A 22,914-nucleotide genomic window follows, 5' to 3' on the forward strand; every position below is an offset into this window, starting at 1 on the left:
GAAAATTGGCACCAGGAGTGGAGCATTGCTACAAAGATACATGAAAATGTGGAAGCAGCTTTGGAATTGGATAACAGGCAGAAGTCGGGACAGTTTGGAGGGCTTAGAAGAAGACAGGAATATGTGGGAAAGTTTGTAACCTTCTAGAGACATGTTAAACTGATGTGACCAAAATGCTAATAGTGATATGGACAATGAAGTCCTGACTGCAGCAGTCTCAAATGGAGATAAGGAGCATACTGGGAACTGGAAAAAGGTCACACTTACTATGCTTTAGCAAAGAGCCTAGTGGCATTTTGCCTCTGCCCTAGAGATCTGTGAAACTTTGAACTTGAGAGAAATGATTTAGAGTATCTGGTGGAAGAAATTTCTAAGCAGCAAGGAATTCAAGATGTGCCCTGGCTACTTCTAACAGCATATGCTTATATTCATGAGCAAAGAGATGATCTGAAACTAAAATTTATATTTAAAAGGGAAGCAAAGTGTGAAAATTTGGAAAATTTGCAGCCTGGTCATGTGGTAGAAAAGAGAAATCCATTTTCAGGGGAGGAAGGAACTCAAGCCAACTTCTCTTCTCACCTGGGGCCTCAGTTCCTCATCTGAATAACTGGTATGGTAAGTAATGCCACAGGATTTCCATGAGGGTTAATTGGACTCTTTGTAAACATACACAAAGCTCAATGCCATATGCTCACACAGAAAACCTCTGTGTGAGTCTGGTCCCTTCCGCTTTCCCATCCTCTGCCCCAAACCCTGTGACAGCCTTATCTACTGCCACACACCCCTCCTGACCAGGACATCCCGCTGTGAGACACGAGGGAAGCGCTCCCTCTGTGACACACCAATCAATACTACAAACACAACACCCCTGCAAAAGGGAAAGAGCCACCCCCATTTCACACCCTCCTGACATGGGGCCATCTGCAACCAAGAAGCAGGCCACCACGACCTCAACACTCCAGGCCTGGCAGCTCTCCCGCTGACCTCGCCCACAGCCTGTTACCATCCTGGCACCTTGAGGCTGAAACCAAGGCCAGGTGGCTTTCCCCAAGGATGCCACTTCCACTTAGGGACGTAGCCTGTGTCCCAGCAGCCCTGTCCCTGTAATAGGATTCTGATCACTTACATCAGCACAGTGCAGTGTCATCATCCACGGCGGGCACAGTGCGCATTATTATATGACACCATTTCACAAATAAACAAAGGAAGAAAAAAATATCAAGTGTTTTTTCCAAGTCCATATACCTTGTGGGTGACAGAAAGTAAGGTAGAATTCAGTTTTCAGAACTGAATTCTTTCATTAGAATATCACACTCCAAAAGTTAACAAACAAATAATGAAAAGAAAATATGGCCAATAGGATTAAATCCTCTTACCTGATTCCAAAGAACTACTGTCTTCATCTGAGGGGCGAACACCAGCATTTGATGACAACACAGCCACAAAACCTTCCTTAAATTCCTCAAAGTTAACCTGGGTGAATTGAAGGTGAGAGAGGACAATGTCACTTTCAACAGATCACACATTTCATAAGCGAATCTTTTGCATTTTCTCTCAGATAGAAACATATTATTATTGCCTTTTAGAATGAGAACAGTCATGTTTTCAAATATTTACTTAAGATTTTTAAAAATAGAAGAGCATGATAAGGAAAGTAAAAGTGGACCATAATCCTACCACCAAATAAACACTATCAACAATTTTGTAAATCAAACAACATAATTAGGAAAGAGGGATCTGATAACCACGAAACGTTACACGTAAGGTGAACGCCCCCATGGTGTCCCCAACGCCGCCAGCACGGCAGCAGGCCTCTCCACCACGACCCTTCCCCGTACATCTCCTGAACCTTACCTTGACTTTCATGGTGACAGCTTCCTTGCTTTTCTAGACCTCATTTGCATGCATGCCTGAAGCTTAGTTTCATTTAGCTTCTCTGTGTCCTTAGAGGCTTCGCTATGGTACCCACCTGAGGAGGGATTGCTGGGCCACAGAATGTGCCAGTAGGGCATATTCCCTTGGTGAACTGAACCTGTTATTATAATAAAATGCTCACACTCTTTAATTCAGTAAAGCTTTTCACCATAAAGTCCATTTTCTCTTTTATCCAGAAACTACCCCAGCTTTCTTTTGGTCAGTATTTACACGATATCTTTTTATTGAACTTTTAATTCCAATTTTTTATGTCCTTATGTTTTAGATATGTCTCTTATGAATGGTAACAGTTGGATTTTGTCCAATCTGACAAACTTTATCCTTCAACTTAAATATGTAATCTAATTACATTTAACATGATTACTGATTTACTAGATTTAAATTGACTATTTTGCTTTCTGCTTTCAATTTGACTTGCTTGCTTTTTCTCTCCCTTCCCCCACCCCGCCTTTGGATTCACTATTTTAGGATTTCACTTTTCTCTTATTAATTTAGATGTTATGGCCAGGCATGGTGGCTCATGTCTGTAACCCCAGCAATTTGGGAGGCTAAGGCAGGTGGATCACGTGAGGTCAGGAGTTCAAGACCAGCCTGGCCAATATGGTGAGACCCCATCTCTACTAAAAATACAAAAATTAGCCGGGCATGCTGGCGTGTGCCTATAATCCTAGCTACTTGAGGCTGAGGCAGAAGAATCACTTGAACCCAAGAGGCGGAGGTTGCAGTGAGCCGAGATAGCGCCACTGCACTCCAACCTGGGCAACAGAGCGAGACTGTCTCAAAAAAAAAAAAAAGTTATATAGTCTATTTCCACTTTTCTACTGATTACCCTAAAATTACAACATCCATGCTTAGTTTACCAAAGTTGACTATTAATCAATACTTTTACCCTCTTCTATGACAATATAAAGCCAGTGAAATATATTAGCTCCAGTTACCACACTCCTGACTTCAATGTCTTTGTTATCACATATTTTATTTCTATATGTTTTAAACCCTCACAAAACACTATTTTTGGTTTTATATAATGTTCATTTAGAATTATCCATATACTTATTCTCTTTTTCTTCTTGCATTTCTGACTTTCCATCTGGAATAATTTTCCAACTATTTAAAATACATCCTTTAGAACTTTGTTTTTCTTGAATATGCTAGTGCCAATTTTTTGGTCTAACATGTTTTTATTTTACATTAATTCTTTTTTTAACAAAGAAATCATTTATAACTTATAAATTATCCTTTTAGAATAGTGGAAATGACTTTGCTGTTCATTCAAACAGAATGGATAAACAAATTGATACAAGCACAGTCATACAATGAAATACATGACAATGAAAAAGAACAGGCCGGGCGCGGTGGCTCAAGCCTGTAATCCCAGCACTTTGGGAGGCCGAGACGGGCGGATCACGAGGTCAGGAGATCGAGACCATCCTGGCTAACACAGTGAAACCCCGTCTCTACTAAAAATACAAAAACTAGCCGGGCGAGGTGGCGGGCGCCTGTAGTCCCAGCTACTCGGGAGGCTGAGGCAGGAGAATGGCGTAAACCCGGGAGGCGGAGCTTGCAGTGAGCTGAGATCCGGCCACTGCACTCCAGTCCGGGCGACAGAGCGAGACTCCGCCTCAAAAAAAAAAAAAAAAAAGAAAAAGAACAAACCACCAATAGACACAGTAACATGAATGTATCTCAGAGGCATACTATTAAGTAAAGAAGCCAGAGAATGGCCGGGTGTGGTGGCTCATGCCTGTAATCCCACTGCAATCCCAGCACTTTGGGAGGCAGAGGCAGGGTGATTGCTTGAGCTCAGGAGTTGGAGACCAGCCTGGGCAACATAGTGAACCCTCATCGCTACAAAAAAGCACAATAATTAGCCAGGCATGGTGGTGCATGCCTGTAGACCCAGCTACCTGGGGGGCTGAGGAAGGAAGACTGCTTGAGCTCAGGAGGTCAAGGCTACAGTGAGCTAAGATCATGCCTGGGTGACAAAGTGAGACCCTGTCTCAAAAAAAAAAAAAAAGAGAGAAAAAAAAAAGAAAAAAAAAAAGTCTGAGAGTATGTACTGAGTATGTGCTGTATTAAAATACAGAATTTATATAAAATTCAGAAACAGGCAAAAAAAAAAAAAAAAAATCTATGGTGTTGGTGTCCACACAGTGGTTAACCTTTGGTAGCAGAGGAACCAAAAAGACATGATGGGGGATAAGGGTGTGATGGTTACAAAGGTGCACTCAGTTTGGAATATTCACTGACCTTGTACTCTTGGAAACATGTTCTTTTCTGTAGGTACGTTTCAGTGAAAGTCACACAGAAAGAAATCAACAGAAGGGCTATTAGGTTGGTCAAAATATCACCACTAAGTGTTGGAAAAGAAGGTTTGGGGTCATAGGTCCAAGTAGGCTTCCAAAATCTGGCCAAGAATTTGCATGAGCACATCTCTGTTGCTGCCATTGAATGCAAAATGCGGCTGTTTCTTTGCAGACACCTCTGCCTGGGACACACATGTATTACTATCTGAATTAAATTATACATGCATTTGCTTATTTTCTGCCCCCCAGTTAAAATGTGAGCTCACTTTAGCAGCATGTAGTAGGGACTCAACAAATATTTATTGGGTGTCTTTGCCTCTATATCTTTTCACTGCTAAGCAGAACTCTCCTTCTCACAGAGGCATTCTTTCACCTTTATTCTTAAAGGTTATTTTTACTCGATATGAAATTCAGGTTGGCAGTCATTTTCTTCTAGCATATTGGAGATATCTTTCTACTGTCTTCTGACTTCTACTGTTACATTAGAGAAAGCAATGGTCAATCTAACTATGGCTCACTTTTAGGATATGTCTTTTCTCTAGCTTCCCTTTTAAAATTATTAAACTTTTCATCTTGAGATCATTATAGATCCACATGCAGTTGTAAGAAAAATGGAAAGAGATCCTGTGTACCCACTTCTGGCTGTTTTTAAGATATTCTCTCTGGCTTTGTTTTCCTTCAGTTTCACATAGTATGCCAGATATAGAAGTCTCTTTATCCTGCTTGGAATTCCACGGGCTTTTAGAATCCCAAGAAGTATGTTTCATCTGTCCTGAAAATGTTTTAGCTATTACTTCTTCACATAATGCCCCTCAAGCATTCACTTGTTTCCTCCTGGGACTCCAGTTAAAAGGATGCTGGACTTTCTCACACCATCTGTACCACCTCTTTTTATATCTTCATGCTGTATTCTGGATGACTCCAGTTAATGAATGGTTTCTTCAGCTGTGTCTAATCTGTTCTTAAATGCTTCTATTTAAATTTTGGTGATCATACTTTTCAATTCTAGACATTTTATTTGGTTCATTGTTCAGATTTGTTACTTCACTTTTTAGAGTTCTTATATTTTTTAAGCTTTAAAAAAATCTCTAATATAGTAACCATAGTTGTTTTATATTTTGTGTCCAACAATTCTAATATCTCACATCTTTGTGGGTCTGCTTCCATTGTCAGTTCTGCTGGTTCTTGCTCATCCTGTCTCGTTTCTTTGCCCAGTTATCCTTTATCGTATGCTGGTCATTGTATTTGGCTATTATTTAGGAATAATTTCAGACTTGGGATGATGGCATTTTTATTGTTTGCTTTGGCTAGGTGCCTATCCATGCAGTGCCAGTAATCTAAGTGCAGGATTTGAGATTATCTAGTGTACTGAGGGATATAAGATCAGACCACAAAGCAGTATAATGACTGACTGCAATTCATCTTTACCATACAGGTCTTACCCTTCAGGATTCTTCCTTAAATTTGGGGTTGGTTTGCCAACCCTGGGTTTCTACCTGAAATGAGTCCAGGTTTTGACATATGTTTCTGGGGCCCTTTGAGGTCCTCAAAGCCACAGATCAATTTCTCAGTTGCTTACTTAAAAATCACAAAATATTCTCAAGGAAAATGGGCTTTTGTGTGCTAACCTTACCTCTCTGGGTACTTAATTTACTACACTTTTTTTTGTTTGTTTCTGAGACAAGATCTCACTCTATCACCAAGCTGGAGGGCAATGGGCACGATCATAGCTCACTGCAGCCTCAGTCTCCCAAGCTCAAGTGATCTTCCACCTTGGCCTCCTGAGTAGCTGGGTCTATATGTGTGTACCACCCCGCCCCCCAGCTAATTGTTTTTTATTTTTAGTAGAGATAAAGTCTGGCCATGTTGGCCAGACTGGTCTTAACCTCCTGAGCTCAAGTAATTCTCCCGCCTTGGCCTGCCAAAGTACTGGGATTATAGACCTAAGCCACCATGCCCAGCCTATCACAGATTTTTTGACTGGCAAATTCTCACTGATTTATTTGCTCTTTACTGTTTTCAAAATATTTGTTTTTATTATTTTGTTCAGTTTTTCTAGTAGTCCTCCTTGAAAGCATGGCCTGAGTTAGCTCACTTGCCACTATCAGAACATCTGAACTACTTCTTCCTTTTTTTAGGGCTGCAAAAGATTTCAACAAATGGAGCTACCAGGATTATGTAAACAATCCCATACTGAAAAAGCTGTTTCCAAATTTTTCCTGTCTGAATGAATGCTAGAATGCATCCCTTGAATGCATGTCATTTCACAGGAAGATAGAAACTGTGCGTCTTTCCTCCTTGCATCCCTAGCATCTGGTGTTGCCTAGCACATAATAAGTCCCCCAGAAATAGCTGTCAAATACTAGACAAATAATGAAATTGCAATTTCGCTCGTTCTAATCACAGATTCTTTTGTGGTGTTGGTAATAATTACCAGCTGACTTTCTTCCATCCATCAAAGAGCAGTGGGATCAGATGGCCCAGTCTGGTGTCACTTCAGTCTGACACCATCTTGACCACACTTGTTTGTTTTCTTATGTCCTTCTTTACAGTTCACAAAAGGCGAGCAGCAACCCCATATATTCAGGTATTATACCAATAAGATACACCATCCCATCTCCGCATGATCTCAGACTCATTCACCACAAAGTAAAGGGGCTGGAATGTGTCATCTAGAGGTACTTTCATCTTCAAATTACAATTGTCCCTCAGTATCCCTGGGGGATTGGTTCCAGGACCCTTGGCAGATACCAAACTCCACAGGTGCTCAAGTCCCTTGTATAAAATGTAGTATTTGTATATCCTACGCACATCCTCCTGTATATTTTAAATTAGCTCTAGATTACTTTACAATAGCCAGTACAATGTAAATACTATGTAAATAGTTGTTAGGCTGCATTGTTTAGGAAATAGTGAGAAGAAAAAGCTTTGTACCTGTTCAATACAGATATGACCATCTTTTTTTTCTCTGAATATATATATATATATATGAGACAACATTATATATATGAGACAGGGTCTCATGCTGCTGCCCAGGCTGGAGTGCAGTGACACAATCACACCTCACTACAGCCTCAAACTCCTGGGCTCAAGCAATCCTCCCAGCTCAGACTCACAGTCGCTGGAATTACAGGTGCATGCCACCACACCCAGCTACCTTTAAGATTTTTCTGTAGAGACGAGGTCTCACTCTGTTGCCCAAGCTAATCTTGAACTCCTAGACTTAAGCAATCCTCTCACTTGGCCTCCCAAAGTGCTGGGATTACATGTGTGAGCCACCGCACCTGGCCTGTTTCATTTTTACAAGATTTCTGTATCAGTAACATTTATATAATATCATATATGTGAATTACTACAAGGACTGGATATGTAGTATTGGTTTGTTTGTTTGTTTTTTGAGATGGAGTCTTGCTCTGTCGCCCAGGCTGGGCGTGATGCAATGGCATGATCCTGGTTCACCGCAACCTCCACCTCCTGGGTTCGAGCGATTCTCCTGCCTCAGCCTCCTGAGTAGCTGGGATTACAGGTGCGCGCCACCATGCCCAGCTAATTTTGTATTTTCAGTAGACACAGGGTTTCACCACATTGGTCAGGCTGGTCTCCAACTCCCGAACTCGTGATCCGCCCACCTTGGCCTTCCAAAGTGCTGGGACGACAGGCGTGAGCCACTGCACTTGACCTGGATGTATAGTATTTGAATCGAAAAGCCAATCCATTCTCCTGGATAAAGAGTTTATCTTGGTTTTCTTGGAGACTCCCTGAAATCTCTACCATTGGGTTTCTTGTAGAGAAGTGGGGACACCTATATGGATATTTCTGGCTTGATACCACTTCCCTTAAATCTCTGTATGATGTTCCACCTACAGGGGCTGTGGGAACTCTGCCCTGTCTGTGAGACGAAGCAGAGAAGCAAGCAGAGCCTGAAAAGAAAAATCGTCCACCATGACCAACCATCTCCGAGGAGATAGGATCAAGGGACAGGCAGGGAGAGGTGAGCGCTAGGCATCTACAGTGTTGGCAGGGTGCTCTCAAAATGTTACAGAGAGAAGAGAAAGATAACGTCAGAGCACAGTCAAGAGCACTAGTGCAAACAAAGTTACTTCTTAATTTATCTAACATCTGACTTGCTTTCTGGGAACAGAAAATTATGGCTATAGGAGGGGATGGAGCTGGGACAGACAGACGGACGATGGCCGGACATGCATGGCTATCCCAGGGTGAGCTGTGTCAGAAAGGGCCCAGCTCCTGTCACCGCTGTGGTACCCAACTTTCTTGTTATCCCCTCCTCACAAACATATGAGAAGCCTCAAGCCTCCTGAAGGAAATTCCGTCTCAGATGAGCCGCTTTTCAGGACGCGTGGACAGGGTTCAAGTCAGAAATCTCACATAACCCAAGCGAATTTTTCTCCTTGCTGATGCTCTAATACTAATCATGGTTATTCTATCATAATTGGATGTTTCTGTCTTGTATCATTCCTATAAATATAAAATGAAGAAAGCCTTGGGAATGACATGGCTTATTCAATCAGCAGAGCCTGCAATCTGAACATGGACTCAAAAGTTACTCTTCTGGTTTTGAATTTTCCAAAGTTTAATTTCCAAATTCTTGATTTTTCAAAAATATCAATTCAGCAAGACACAGACTCAAATTAAAAAATATATATATATAAAAACTGGACCATCTGTCTGTATTACTTAAATAACCAGAGCGTTGATTTTTCACCAATGTGCCTTTTGCTCATCTATGTCCCAAATACACTTCCAGGTGATATCAAGAGAGGCTAGATCATTATCTATCAATAACACATTTGCCTTCTTAAGCGCATTTAAAAAGGCAGGAATAGAAAACAAAGTCAGAGAAAGGACATGAATTTGCGTGAGGAGAGTTCCTTATGAGGGAGGCACAGTGGCCTGCTGACACGGCAGGTGAGGCTTCCTTGAGGAACTAACAAGAGGTCGGATTCACCCGGACTCTCTACTAGGCCAGCAGTGAGTGGTTCTTTTCTTCATTTGTTTTGGCCCAAGGGACATTTCAGGAAAATTTACTGGCTGGTTTTTTCCCCCATTCAAAATAAAAATACTGGCAGGTGTGGAGGCTCACACTTGTAATCATAGCACTTTGGAAGGCCAAGGCAGGTGGATCGCTAGAGCTCAGGCGTTTGAGACCAGCCTGTATAGCATGGCAAAACCCCATCTCTACAAAAAAAATACAAAAATTAGTCGGGTGTGATGGCGCAGGTGTGTAGTCCCAGCTACTCGGGGGACTGAGGCAGGAGGATCACTTGAGCCTGGGAGGTGAAGGCTGCAGTGAGCCGAGATGGCTCCACTACACTCCAGCCTGGATGACAAAGTGAGACTGTCTCAAAAAAACAAACAAAAAGAAAATACTGAGTCTTGTAGAAAAAATATTACTCCTTCATAGTTCAGATGACCAACAAGATAAGGCACTGCTGTTAGCACTAACATCCAGGCACGTTTAAGAAGCAGGAACGGGGAGGTGCTTTTTAGAGTTTTGATCATGAAAGCAGGTTGCAGTCTAGGACCAAGATTCCCATTCTAGATGATCTTGACCTTCTGATAGAAAAGAACCCTCCAATTTCACATTTTCTATCTGGCCTAGATGAAATTATGGGATACTTTTGGACATGGGTATCCTTCATTCTTTCAACAGCAGCTTGCAATTGTTTTGTCCAACTCCTAGATGCACTTCAAACTGTGAAATTGTATAAGACAATCTGCCTTCAAGAGACTGTGACACTCTCTCTGATTACCAGTGTGAGCTGCTCGCAGGCCCAACCCATGTGGTCTTTGTGAGCCACACACCACTGGCCCATACCAAACCCCTTCACCATTCTGCCCCTGTGACAAACCACTAAAATATCTTTCTGGAAAAACAAAACCAAACCTCTGGAAATTACCACATTAAAAACAAGTAATCTTAAGAAACCACTTTCTACAATGTAGAATTTCCATAGAGGGAAAAACTAGTATACTGTTCCGTTTGCTAATAACTTTCCTTTGACACTTGTATCCTTATTCAGCTGATACTTATCAAATGCCCATAGGAGCCAACGACAGACCCCTGTGCTTTCCTTTATGACAATGAAGTCCGACACTCACCCTGGCGAAATGGTCGTTTCCGAGAAGTGTCTGCAGTAGGACAGGTAGCTGCTGCTCCAGGTGAAGTTTAAGGCAGAGCTGGGTCAGCTCCTGGCGGTCCAGAAAGCCGGTCCCCGTGGTGTCACAGCTGCTATAGACTTCCCTGAGCTGCGAGACATAGTGGTTCTCTTCTTCATCCATCCCATAGCAAGCTGGCAGTGTGCAAGGGAAGAAGAAAACATCAGGACACTTTCCCGCCTCCCCTCCCATTCCCACACTGCCGGTGAGTGCCGAGCTACGTAGTCCAGGCAGGGGCAGGAGCTGGCATGTGGGGAAGGCACCAGGGACCCTTGCAGGGCCAAGCACAGTGGGAGGACTGAGCTCCACCCTTGCAGGAGAGGCCAGAGCAGGTTAACAGGGAGTGAGGATAAATAGTCCTTCAGTCGTCAGTCACAAGAACTAGAATTTCTTTGTTGTATGAAAAATATCCATTAGGCCAGGTAATCCCAACACTTTGGGAGACAAAGGTGGGAGGACTGCTTGAACCCAGGAGTTCAAGGGTGCAGTGGACTGTGACAGTGCCACTGTTCTCCAGCCTGGGCAGCAGAGTGAAACCCTATCTCAAAAAGGAAACTATTACAGAATAATTAGAAAATAGAGATATGTAGTATAAAGAACACTAAAACCATCAAAAATTCCACTACCATATAAAAATACTACTATTAATATTTTGACCAGCATACAATCTAATTTTTTTGTTGGGGGGAGACAGGGTCTTGCTCTATTGCCCAGGCTGGAGTGCAGTGGCGTAATCTCAGCTCACTGCAACCTCTGCCTCCTGGGTTGAAGTGATTCTCCTGCCACAGCCTCACAAGTAGCTGGGACTACAGGTGCATGCCACCACTCCTGGCTAATTTTTGTATTTTTACCAAAGACGAGGTTTCACCATGTGGACAGGCGGGTCTTGAACTCTTGACCTCAAGTGATTGCCTGCCTTGGCCTCCCAAAGTGCTGGGATTACAGGTGTGAGCCACCACATGCAGCCCAGATTAATTTTTCTGTATACATGTACAAATGTAGTTTTTTTCCTTACAAGGTTTTCTTTTTTGTAGTAAAAAGGCAGTAAAAATTTTACTAAATTGTACTAAATAAAAGTGCTTACAATAAGGAAAAAAAGGAAACTCCAATAAAAATATACAGAGGATGTTAATAAATAACAAAAGAAATATATATAATTAATAACCATCTAAAAATGCTCAAATTAAAACCAAGATATGCTATTTGTAACTGTCAAATTATCAAGACTAAAAATCCTGGATGCCTATTATAAGCAGAGGATCTCACCCACTGCTAGAGGAAGGAATTGGCAAACATTTCTGGGGGGTACTTTGTCTGTATATGAAGAATACTTAAAATATTAACTGTCCTAGTATCTCACTTACATGAAATTCCTTATATTTAAGAAAATAGAGCTACAGACAAAAATGTGAGTTCATCAGAATATTATTTATATAAGAACAGGAAAGAAAATAACCTAAAATATCCAACAGAAGAATAGTTTGTCAAATTATTGTGTATTTATATGACAGAATATTAAACAGTCTTGAAATTCACATCTATTTATTTTTGATTGTTTAGAGACAGGGTCTCACTCTGTCACCCAGCCTGGAGTGCAGTGGCACAATCATAGCTCACTGTAACCTTGAACTCCTGGGCCCAAGAGATCCTTTTGCCTCAGCCTCTCAAGTAGCTGGGACTATGGATGCATACCACCGTGCCCAGCTAATTTATTTAAAATTTTTTTTTACCAAGATGGGAGTCTCACTATGTTACCCAGGCGGGTCTCAAACTCCTGGACTCAGTGATCCCTTGCTGTGGCCTCTCAAAGTGCTGGGATTACAAAGTGTAAGCCACTGCGCCCAGTCGAAAATCACATTTCTGAAAAATATTCAATAGCATGGGCAGTGTAGAAGAATAAAAACTTTATCATAATAATAATAACTAATATACTTACTGGTCAATTTACATATAATAATTCATTTATGCCTTATAACAATTCTACCAAGAAGTTTCTGCAACTTTCTGGAGGAAAATATATTTTTAAAAAGGGGAAAAAAGGCCGGGCGCGGTGGCTCAAGCCTGTAATCCCAGCACTTTGGGAGGCGAAGACGGGTGGATCACGAGGTCAGGAGATCGAGACCATCCTGGCTAACATGGTGAAACCCCGTCTCTACTAAAAAATACACAAAAAAAAAATTAGCCAGGCATGGTGGCGGGCGCCTGTAGTCCCAGCTGCTCGGGAGGCTGAGGCAGGAGAATGGCGTGAACCTGGGAGGCAGAGCTTGCAGTGAGCCGAGATCCGGCCACTGCACTCCAGCCTGGGTGACAGAGCAAGACTCGGTCTCAAAAAAAAAAAAAAACGGGGGGGGAGAAAAAAATACACCAAAATGGTAAGAAATGCTTTCATTGGCCCGAGCGCAGTAGCTCACGTCTGTAATCCCAGCACTTTGGGAGGCTGAGGCAGATGGATCACAAGGTCAGGAGATCGAGACCATCCTGGCCAACATGGTGAAACCCTGTCTCTACTAAAAATACAAAAAAAATTAGCTGGCAGGCAGCCTGTAGTCCAGCTACTCAGGAGGCACGCAGGAGAATGGCGTGACCCAGGAGGCGGATGCAGTGAGCCGAGATTGCGCCACTGCACTCCAGCCTGGCAACAGAGCGAGACGCCATCTCAAAAAAAAAAAAAATAAACTAAGAAATGCTTTCGGCCGGGCGCGGTGGCTCACTGATCCCAGCACTTTGGGAGGCCGAGACGGGGGATCACGAGGTCAGGAGATCGAGACTGGTCTGAAACCCCGCTACAAAATACAAAAAAACTAGAGCGAGGTGGCGGGGCCTGTAGTCCCAGCTCGCGGAGGCTGAAGGAGAATGGCGTGAACCCGGGAGGCGGAGCTTGCAGTGAGCCGAGATTGCGCCACTGCACTCCAGCCGGGCGACAGAGCGAGACGCCGTCTCAAAAAAAAAAAAAAAAAACAAAAAAAAAAAAGAAATGCTTTCATGGTATTACACATTTATATTTCCTATGTTGTATATTTTTATATCTCTCAAAAATTTTAGAACAAGTAGAACACTTTAGTAACTAGAAAATGTTACTAAAACATAAAAAACATTAAGGCCTAAAGATATTCAGATAAACCACATAAAACCACCAATATTAGGCCATCATACTGACCCACAAAAATGGTGATTTCATATGGTTCAGCCTATAAGGTAGGCACAAGAACTAAGGAACAATTCTAAAAAACAGAAAATATAAGCAAACAACAAGATGAAAAGTCAATCAAGCTCATTCATAATCAAGTAATTCGTAAACACGAAACAATGAAGCAACATCCCTTTCCAGTAAGGCACAGCACAGTAAATGCCAGTTCTATATAGATGTCACTTTAATGTGGTGGGTAGCATTTACTTGCCATCATCCACATGGAGTAGGGAGGTCGGAGTCAGAAGAAGAATGTATGAGGAGCTGAAAATCTGTTCAGATCAACTCCCCAGTGGATAATGTGGATGCTCCTCATCTTACTCAGGAAAATAATATGATCAATGATATAAAAATTAACGTTGGCCAGGTACGGTGGTGTGAGCCTGTGGTCTCAGCTTCTCAGGAGGCTAAGGCAGGAGAATAACTTGAGCCCAGGATTCAAGGATGCAGTCAGCCGTGATCACACCACTGCACTCTAGCCTGGGTGACAGAGCAAGATCCTGTCTCTTAAAAAAAAAAATAATTAGAATCTTCATGGTGACATTAAATTGATTGTAGAAAGTGAACACAGCTGACCTTTTAATTAAACACCTGTTGATAAGCTGTAAAAACAGCCAGTATCTACACTGAGAATGAACAAACCGGTTCATAGTCTCAGACGGCATGCAGGTGAAAATGATAATCTGCTCAGCATCTGCAAGGGCCTGCCCTATTTGCTAATCAAATTACTTAACCCTTCTCAGACAGGAGTACAGAGAAGTTCAGACAGGGAAAAGAGGAGTGAACTGTGAACATCTGCCTCCTCTTTCAGACTGTTTTGAGATGGTAACAAAGAAAATGGACAGAAAACCATAAATGATAAATCAGAAAGCAAACTAAGCCCAGGCAACATGGTGAGACCCCGTCTCTACAAAAAATAGAACTAGCCGGGTGTGGTGGTGCATGCCTGTAGTCCCAGCTACTTGGGAGACTTAGGTAGGAGGATCACCTAGAGGCCAGGAAGTTGAGGCTGCAGTGAGCTGTGATAGTGCCACTGCACTCCAGCCTCAGCAACAGAGCCAGACCTTGTCTCAAAAAAAAAAAGAAAAAGAAAGAGATGAAAAAGAAAGACAAGTGGTAAAATTCAGAATGTGAAAGGCAGGGAAGGGGAGAGAGGGCAGAGTGGCTGGTGGAAGGACCCCAGGCGAAGGTGAGCAGGATGCCTTCAGGGTTCACCCAGCCCACCAGGGCCCAATTTCCAGACCTTTCCTATGTCTCCAAGAATCATGAAAAAATCTGTTTTGAAAATTCCTCCACTTTTTTTCTATTTTATGTTTAGTTGTAACCAATTCAACCATTTAAAGTATATAAAATAAAGAAAACAAAATAAGCCTGTCCCTCTACCCTCCCTGCTTCCCAGAAGAATCACTGCTTGGAATGCAGGCTTTGAGATCATTTCTAAGACTCTAGAAGAGATGGGCGGTGAGGCACACGCACGTACATAACACACAGACACACATGTATATACACACTTATGTATAATAAGTATAACACTGAATACATTATTTTCCAACTTGTTTTGAAACTTGCACTGAGAGATCGTTCCCTGTCTCCCCTATTTTAAAAAATACAATGCGCTCTTGTATGCAGGGCTGTAACATGATGTATCTAAAGTATTCTCAGAGAGAGATGGGCAAATCCAGGGTTTTCTCTTACATCACCTCCTGCTTGTATGGGCATATGTAATCTGAGGGGTAGGGGAGAAGACAAAACCTCCTGCATCAAACACCCCTGCTCCTTCCTCTTTGTGAGCTCTGAAAGGCGTGAACCAACCACTATTTCCTCCTGACCATGCCCCACAGGCCATGCCTTTGGGAAGGTCCAGGAGTGCTTCCCAAACAGCGAGGCTTGGAGGAAACATGCGGCTGGGCTGTTTTCTCAACGTCAGAGGGTAAAAAAGGGATCTCTTCATCTCCTGGCTGTGGGCAAGTCCTAAGCCAGCCGGGGGTGCCTGGCCTTGGCTCTCAGCTCTCTCTATACCACAGCTATTTTTACTACACAGGAGAAGGCACAAAATGGGGACTCAAAGTTCTTTCTCAAGGGCATCTTTCCCTTTCTAAACAAGATGGGTAAAGTCTCAAATTGGGGTCTGCAGAGCCCTGGCTGCCCCTAGAAGGACAGCTCTATGTGTGGCCAGGTCTGGCCCATGACACTGCAAACCCCCTGTGGAACTACGAGAAGCACAAAAAAAGGAAAGACCCTGCCACGGCTGGGACTGCAGGGGCAGCAAGGCTGGAGAATGAGCTCCTTCCCCGCCACCTACAGCAGCTGGGCCCGCCGGTCCCTTCCATGTGTGGGGCTCTCAGGAGGCCCCAGCCACATCGCTTCCCTTCCTCCCAGAGCCCCAGATTCACGTTTATGAGGCTGGGTTGGGATTTCCAGAAGAGGGAAGGAGCTTCAATTCCCATATGACTATGAGTAAGGCATCCACAGGAGGGCTGGCCAGCAGGGCTGGCGTGTGGGAAAGAGCGGTCCCCTCTGGCCCTGTCTTCGCGGGCTCATGGCACAGGCAGTAGGGCAAGCCCACCCATCTGACCAGCCAGCCCCCAAGCAGACCTGCAGCTCTGCCTCACCATCCCCACGTGAGCAGGGAAGTACAGGCAGCCCCTGCGCCTTCTCAAGGCTGCACCGAGCCTTCTCAAGCCCATGGCTGAGTTACTGAGCATTCAGAGCTGCCCCTCTCCTCTCCTCTCCCTCACTCCTGTGTCTCAGACTCTGCCCAGAGAGCAGGTGCTTCACCTACTGGTGAGTCAGGTGTGGGCAAGCAGGTGAGTCAGACACAGCAGGTCTACAAACCAGTCAAAGACCTTTCTGTGACAATTCACCAGCACGTGGCCTAATCCCCATCCAAGACAACATCCAGCCACATTTTCAAAATAAAGGAAACGAGGAGGTACTGTCTCTATTCGCATACACCCAATAGAACTTGTCCTCCCCTCACCCCAGGAAGAGGGCCGAAGCGTCTTTCTGTAGTCTCTCAAATACCCCATGACCAACCTTAGCAAATGAGGCAGTTGGAAACCCTGGCCAGGAAAGCTTAGAAAAACCCCAAGGCTCCACAGAAGACTGCATTCACCTGGAAAGCGGCCTGGCTCAGCCACATAGGAACCCCGCTGCAAAGAGGCTGGACACTTCAAGGGGCTGCCCTGGGATCCAAGAGCCCCAGAACACAGCCCAGGCGACAAGACAGCAGACAAGCCATGAACCCCGCGGAACTGTGGAGGGTCTCAGAAGCAGTGGAGCAGCCTGCGGGTGGGGCTCAGAATTCCAGCGTTCACACACACTCCACTCCCTGGAGTCTGGAGCCGGTGATGCAAGGAGGATGTGGGAGAGGAGAATAATGAAGGGGCTGAGCCCAACACACACGCGCGTGCACTCAGAGAAACTGCACTACCCACAGAAGGAGAGAGGAAAGCCACTTTAGCCACAGAAGGAGAGAGGAAAGCCACTTCAGCCAGGAAACAAGACTGCTGGGCAAAAAGAACGATCCGATACCAAGGGAGGTTTCCTGGACACTGACATGTTACAGTGGCAAAACAGATGTCAACAGCAGGATCAGAAGACAAGGAAAGCTCCTATCAAGTGTACCTAAACAATAAAGATAAAAAATGAGAGAGAAAAAAAGGGAAATTAAAAATCGATTCCATACATTAGTCAAATCAGTGTGGTCCCAGCAAAAGCAGACATAGACCCATGGCACAGAAAACAGACCCCAAAAATCAACCCCTATGCATACCGTCAAATGATCTTCAACAAGGGTGTCAAGACCACAAAAACGGTAAAAAGACTGTCTCTCCAATAAATGCTGTAGGGAAAACTATAGATATCCACAAGCAAAAGAACTCAGTTTAACCCTTCCCTTCTACCACATATAAAAATTACCTTTTGTATAATTTACCAAAAATGGATCAAAGACCTAAATGTAAGACCTAAAACTATGAAATTTTTTATAGTTTTAACTAAAATAGTGTAATCGTTTTATAAACAGAGAGAAAGCTTCATGATGTTGGATTTGGCAGTGATTTCTTAGATATGTCAGTAAGAGCACAGGCAACAAAAGCAAAGATACACAAAGGGAACTACATCAAACTTGAAAACTTGAAGGCACTGCAGGGCTAGGCTGGTGGGAGCAAGGGAAGCCAAAAGAAAAGTAGGTAAGCTCTAAGTCTGTCCTTCTTCCTGGCCCAGGCTACACAGTCCTCCTGTGCCCAGCTTCTGACCAGACACCTGCACGTTAGCTCACTGCAACCTTGGCCTTATCAGTACTGCACAAAGCCCTCTTCAGCATGCAGCATAAACAATATTCTATAAAATCCCCAACAAAGTTTTGTCTCTTTGCAGTCAGCTCCTCTCTTCCTGCTGTGCCTGTTGCTCCCTTGCAATGTATTTTTCTACTTTCTTCCCGCCCTTCTTACAGGTAGGAAAAATACCTTACCTACCTGTAAGGTATTTTTCTATTTTCTCTCTGCCTTTCTTGGTAAATTCTTCTTACCCCTGCGCTGCCAGCCCCAGATAGTTGCGCTCAACTGTAACAATAACCAAAAGAATTCAAAACAGCATCTCAAAGAGATGTATCAAAGAGATACAGTCATGTATCATTTAACAATGGTGATAAGCTCTGAAAATGTGTTGTTAGGTGATTTCGCTGTTGTGCAAACATCACAGAGTGTGGTAGGCATGGCCTACCACAAACCTAGGCTACAAGCAGATTTGTGTACTGAATACTGGAGGCAATTGTAACACAACGGTAATCTAAACATATCTAAACACAGAAAAGGTACAGAACTACAGTATTATAATCTTATGAGACCACCACTGTATATACAGCCCATTGCTGACTGAAACATTATGTGGTGTGTGACCATACAGTCATCCCTCAATATCCATAGGGGGTGGTTCCAGGACTCCTCATGGAAACCAAAATCATAGATGCTCAAGTCCCTCTCTAAAATTATGTAGTATTTGCCTATAACCTATGCATATCCTCCTGTATACTTTAAATCGCCTCTAGATTACGTATAATACTTAAAACAAGGTAAATGCTGTGTAAGTAGTTGTTATACCATATTGTTTAGGGAACAATGACAAGAAAACAAAAACCCTCTACATGTTCAGTATAGAGCAACCGTCACAGGCCTTACTACATTTTTTATTCATGGTTAGTTAAATCCACAGATGTGGAACGCACAGATACAAAAGACTCACTGTACTTCCGTGTACAATGGAATATTATTACACCTCAAAAAAGGAGGAAAATCTTGTCATTTGCAACAACATGGATGCGCCTAGAGGACATTAATGCTAAGTGAAATAAGGCTGGCACAGAGAGACAAATGCCACAGACCTTACTCAGATGTGGACTCTAGAGCAGCTGGCTGCAGAGAAGCTAAGAGTGAACAGGAGTGACCAGGGGCTGGTGTCGGGGGACGTGGAGGTGTTGGGTAGGGGTGCAAAGTTTCGGGTAAGACATGAATAAGTTCTGGCGATCTACTATACAACGTGGTGACTATAGTTAATAATAACATATTTTATACTCGAAAATTGCTACGAGAGTAGATCTTAAATGTCACCACAAAAAGTATTAAGTATGAGAGGGGACAGATATGTTAATTAGCTAGATTTAAGAATTTTATAATGTATACATGTATCAAAACATCATTTGGTACACCATAAATACATGCCATTTTTATTTGTCAGTTATACCTTTATAAACTGGGGTGAGGCAGAAGTTCTAGAGATCTGTTACAAACCTAAGCAAATCTAGTTAACATTACAGAACAGAACTGTACACTTAACAATGGTTAAGAGGGTAAACTTCATGTTGTGTTTTTTACCACCATTAAATTTAAGTAAAATATATTTTTTAAAAAGAAAGAAAGAAAAATGTTCAAAATATGGTGCCCTGCTTTCTGAAACTGCTCAACTCTGTTCTCCTGTAGCATTTCTATCTGGATTTTCTCCTTGCCTCCCTCTCCTGCAACATAATCAATCCCGAAGCTCTACACATCCTCAAAAAGCCCAGAAAAGGGAGCCAAGGGAAAGGAAAGGGGAAGTGATTAGAATAATACAACACTTTTCCAAGCACACAGATGGAAAAGTCGTTCCGCTTGGGACAACAAATGAAAAGCACCCGCGCCAAGCACACCCTCGTGAACCTCAGAGCAAACTAACGAGTGAGCCCTACAGATGTCCAGAGAGAAGGAGCAGCCCCACATCACAGCAGCAGGGATCAGAACGGCACCATGCCCACAGCAGCAAGGCTGAAAGCTCAGAGCCAACCCAGGGCCTTCCACGTGCTCAGGGTAGTAGATGACTTTCCACCTACCCAAGAGGCTATAAAATCCACGCTGAGCACACACTTCAGCAAAACAAGGGGTGAACCAAGAAAGTCGAAGACAAAGGCTCACGATCTGGGCTCCATCCAAGATGGGAGGCTTTGGTGTAGGAGCTCAGCCAGGCCAGGGATGGGAGGTGACCGACCCCAAACAGACTGCTGTGTACTGCCCACTGAGCATTTGGGAAAAATAGGGATAGGCTTTTGACAGGGCCGATGGAGCATTTGGAAAAAATAAGAATAAGTTCATTAAAAAGTGAGCCAGGGCTGGGTGCAGTGGCTCACGCCTATAAACACAGCACTTTGGGAGGCCCAGGCAGGTGGATCACTTGAGGTCAGGAGTGCCAGACCAGCCCGGCCAATATGGTGAAATCCTATCTCCACAAAAATACAAAAAATACAAAAATTAGCTAGGCATGGTGGCAGGCGCCTGAAATCCCAGCTGAGGCAAGAGAATCGCTTGAGCCTGGGGGGCGGAGGTTGCAGTAAGCTGAGATCATGCCACTGCACTCCAGGCTGGGCAATAGAGTGAGACTGTCTCCAAAACAAACAAAACAAAACGAAAAGCCAGTAAAATCCCAGACAACATCAGCCTCTATAAAGCCAAACCCAGCAAAAGAGTAGAAGTATAATCACGGTCGGCCTGCGGGTTCTGCAGTGGACAATGTTATGCAGTGACAACAGCAAAAACGCACAGTGGCCACTGGGGAGCCTAAAGAGTATAAGAAATAACAGCAGAATGAGGTTTAATTACCTTGTCCATACTCTGTATGCCATAAAACAGTATAGTTAGGGTATGGACATGAGTATCAGGAGAAATATCTAAGACTGAAACGTGGTTGCCTCTAAGGAGACAGATGGAGAGATGAAGGCAACAGAGCAGGGTAGTTGATGTCAACATACACTTTTTTAAACTTTCTGCCTTTCTTTGTTTTTGAAACAGAGTCTCCCTCATGTCGGCTGGGGTGCGGTGGTGTTGAACACAGCTCACTGCAGCCTCAACCTCCTGGGCTCAAGTGATCCTCTCACCTCAGCCCCCAAGTAGCTGGGACTACAGGTGTGTACCACCCTGCCCGGCTACTTTTAAATTTTTCTGTACAGATGGGGCCTCCCTATGTTACCCGGGCTGGTCTCAAATTCCTGGGCTCAAGTGATCCTTCTACCTTGGCTTCCCAGAGGGCTGGGATTACAGGTGTGAGTCACCACCTCTGGCCTGAATGTTTTCATTTTTAAGCCATGTGAGTATGTTATTTGACAAAACAAAAACTGATGTCAAAGAGCCGCGCACCTGCTGGCTCTGCACATACAACACAGCAGTGCTCCTGGGGAGGCGTGAAGTTCATTATGGAGCCAGTCCTCCCCACACACAAAAGTAAAACAGAGTACAGAATACCGGAGTAAACACTGAACTTCAGTTCAGTGCACAGCAGTGTGGCTGTCAGGTAGCACCACCCTCAGCACGTCACTGGGAGGCCCCCTGGAGGGACGGCCCTGGGCTGCTGTCAGTGGAGGGTGGTTCTGGGGAGGAGGAACCCAGAAACGAGCTTTGTGCCTTCACCGTCCCATTGTGGGGGGCACAGCTACCTCACGACACTGTCTCCTTCAGGCCCACGGTGGCACCACAGGCCACCATTAACGAGGCTCCTGACGAGAGTCGAAATGCACATCACGTTAATTGCACATCTACACTCTCATGCTTGCCGCTTGGTCTCTCTCCCGCCCCCTTTCTCAGGGACCCAGCCTCTACCCGCCCCAGCAGCATTCACGGGACCAACATGGTGCCCTGCCCAGGCTGGGGACTCCCCTGGGGTTGGAGCTTGGCTTATCTGGGTGAAAGACACCTCGGTGTGAGATGTTGGTGGCCGCCCCTGGCCCATCCCAACCCCGCAATGCCACTGGAAGATGAACATGTGTCGCCGAATGAAGGGCAGGGAGGCATGGGCGTGGACTGTGCACCTCTGGCCCTGTCCTGAGAGGGGACTCCTGTGGTTGCCAGGCGAGGGGAGCTCTGTTTCTGTCCAGCTTCTTCCTCGGAAAGCAGGGGCTGAGAGGGGTGGGCTCCCCTACCTCTGCTGTGGCCTGTGGTCCTATGAAAAGGCCTCACTCCTGGACAGTGGACCACCATGGAAGGGAGGAGTCTGCCAGGTCCTGTAAAAATACTGCGTGATATATTTTCTTTCTTCCCCCACAACATAAATTACACCCACATTTGCTTTCCAGAGTTCTCTCAGTTCACCCCAGCATCCTCTGGGTGAGGAATCCTTTGATGCCCTGGACCTGGTGTAGACGGTGGGCAGCCCTCAGGGGCACAGCCAGGGCAGACATGGTCCTAGGCTGCCATGTGTGGCTGGCCAACGATGGCATGGCCTCTGCTCCCAGGCATGGACACGGCCTGGCCCCAAGGTCACAGTGATGGGTAGGGCTGGGGAGCACAGAACTGGGGAGCATAGGGGTGGGTAGCACAGAACTGGGGAGAGCACAGAACTGGGGAGCACAGGGGTGGGGAAGCACAGAACCGGGGAGCACAGGACCGGGGAGAACAGGGCTGGCGAACACAGGGTCAGGGAGCACGGAGCTGGGCTTCAGGGTGGCAGCAGAAGACACTTGCCAGCCAGGGCTCTTGGGCTGTCAGCTGCTGCTGGAGAGGCCCTGCCCACTGACCTACAGTGTTTGATCAAATGACATGAGTGTTGCCCTTTAGTGACCGGCAGGCACTTGATAAATGTTACCAAAACGTACACTAACATGGGCAGGGCTGGGGTCAGCTAGCCCTAGCAGGAGTGCTGATGCCCAGAATCCAGTGTCCAATTTCCCTACAGCACAGCTGTGTGCACACTCATGGAATCAGCTGGGACAGCAGGGGTAAGGAGTCAGCAAACAGCCATGCTCCTGCTGCCAGGGTCAACGGAGACAGGCCAAGGTCACATGACAGGGTT

The 22,914-nt window shown here is 44.6% G+C and overlaps 1 protein-coding gene across 3 annotated transcripts in view; it reads right to left on the reverse strand.

Annotated features, from left to right (window-relative positions):
- NINL (ninein like) overlaps positions 1–22,914 on the reverse strand; it is a 137,498-nt gene that overhangs the window by 60,860 nt on the left and 53,724 nt on the right. For all 3 annotated transcript variants that reach the window (XR_004431080.1, XM_033185418.1, XM_033185417.1), the window contains 2 exons: positions 10,362–10,552; positions 1,377–1,473 (listed from right to left, as the gene is read on the reverse strand). Coding sequence is in view for 2 of the 3 variants with exons in the window: in XM_033185417.1 (XP_033041308.1) it covers positions 1,377–1,473; positions 10,362–10,552 (288 nt within the window). In the remaining variant the exon portion in view is untranslated. The remainder of the gene's footprint in view (positions 1–1,376; positions 1,474–10,361; positions 10,553–22,914) is intronic.

This window comes from Trachypithecus francoisi, unplaced genomic scaffold (assembly GCF_009764315.1).
Source record: "Trachypithecus francoisi isolate TF-2019V2 unplaced genomic scaffold, Tfra_2.0 Lachesis_group21, whole genome shotgun sequence".
Lineage (NCBI taxonomy): Eukaryota > Metazoa > Chordata > Mammalia > Primates > Cercopithecidae > Trachypithecus > Trachypithecus francoisi.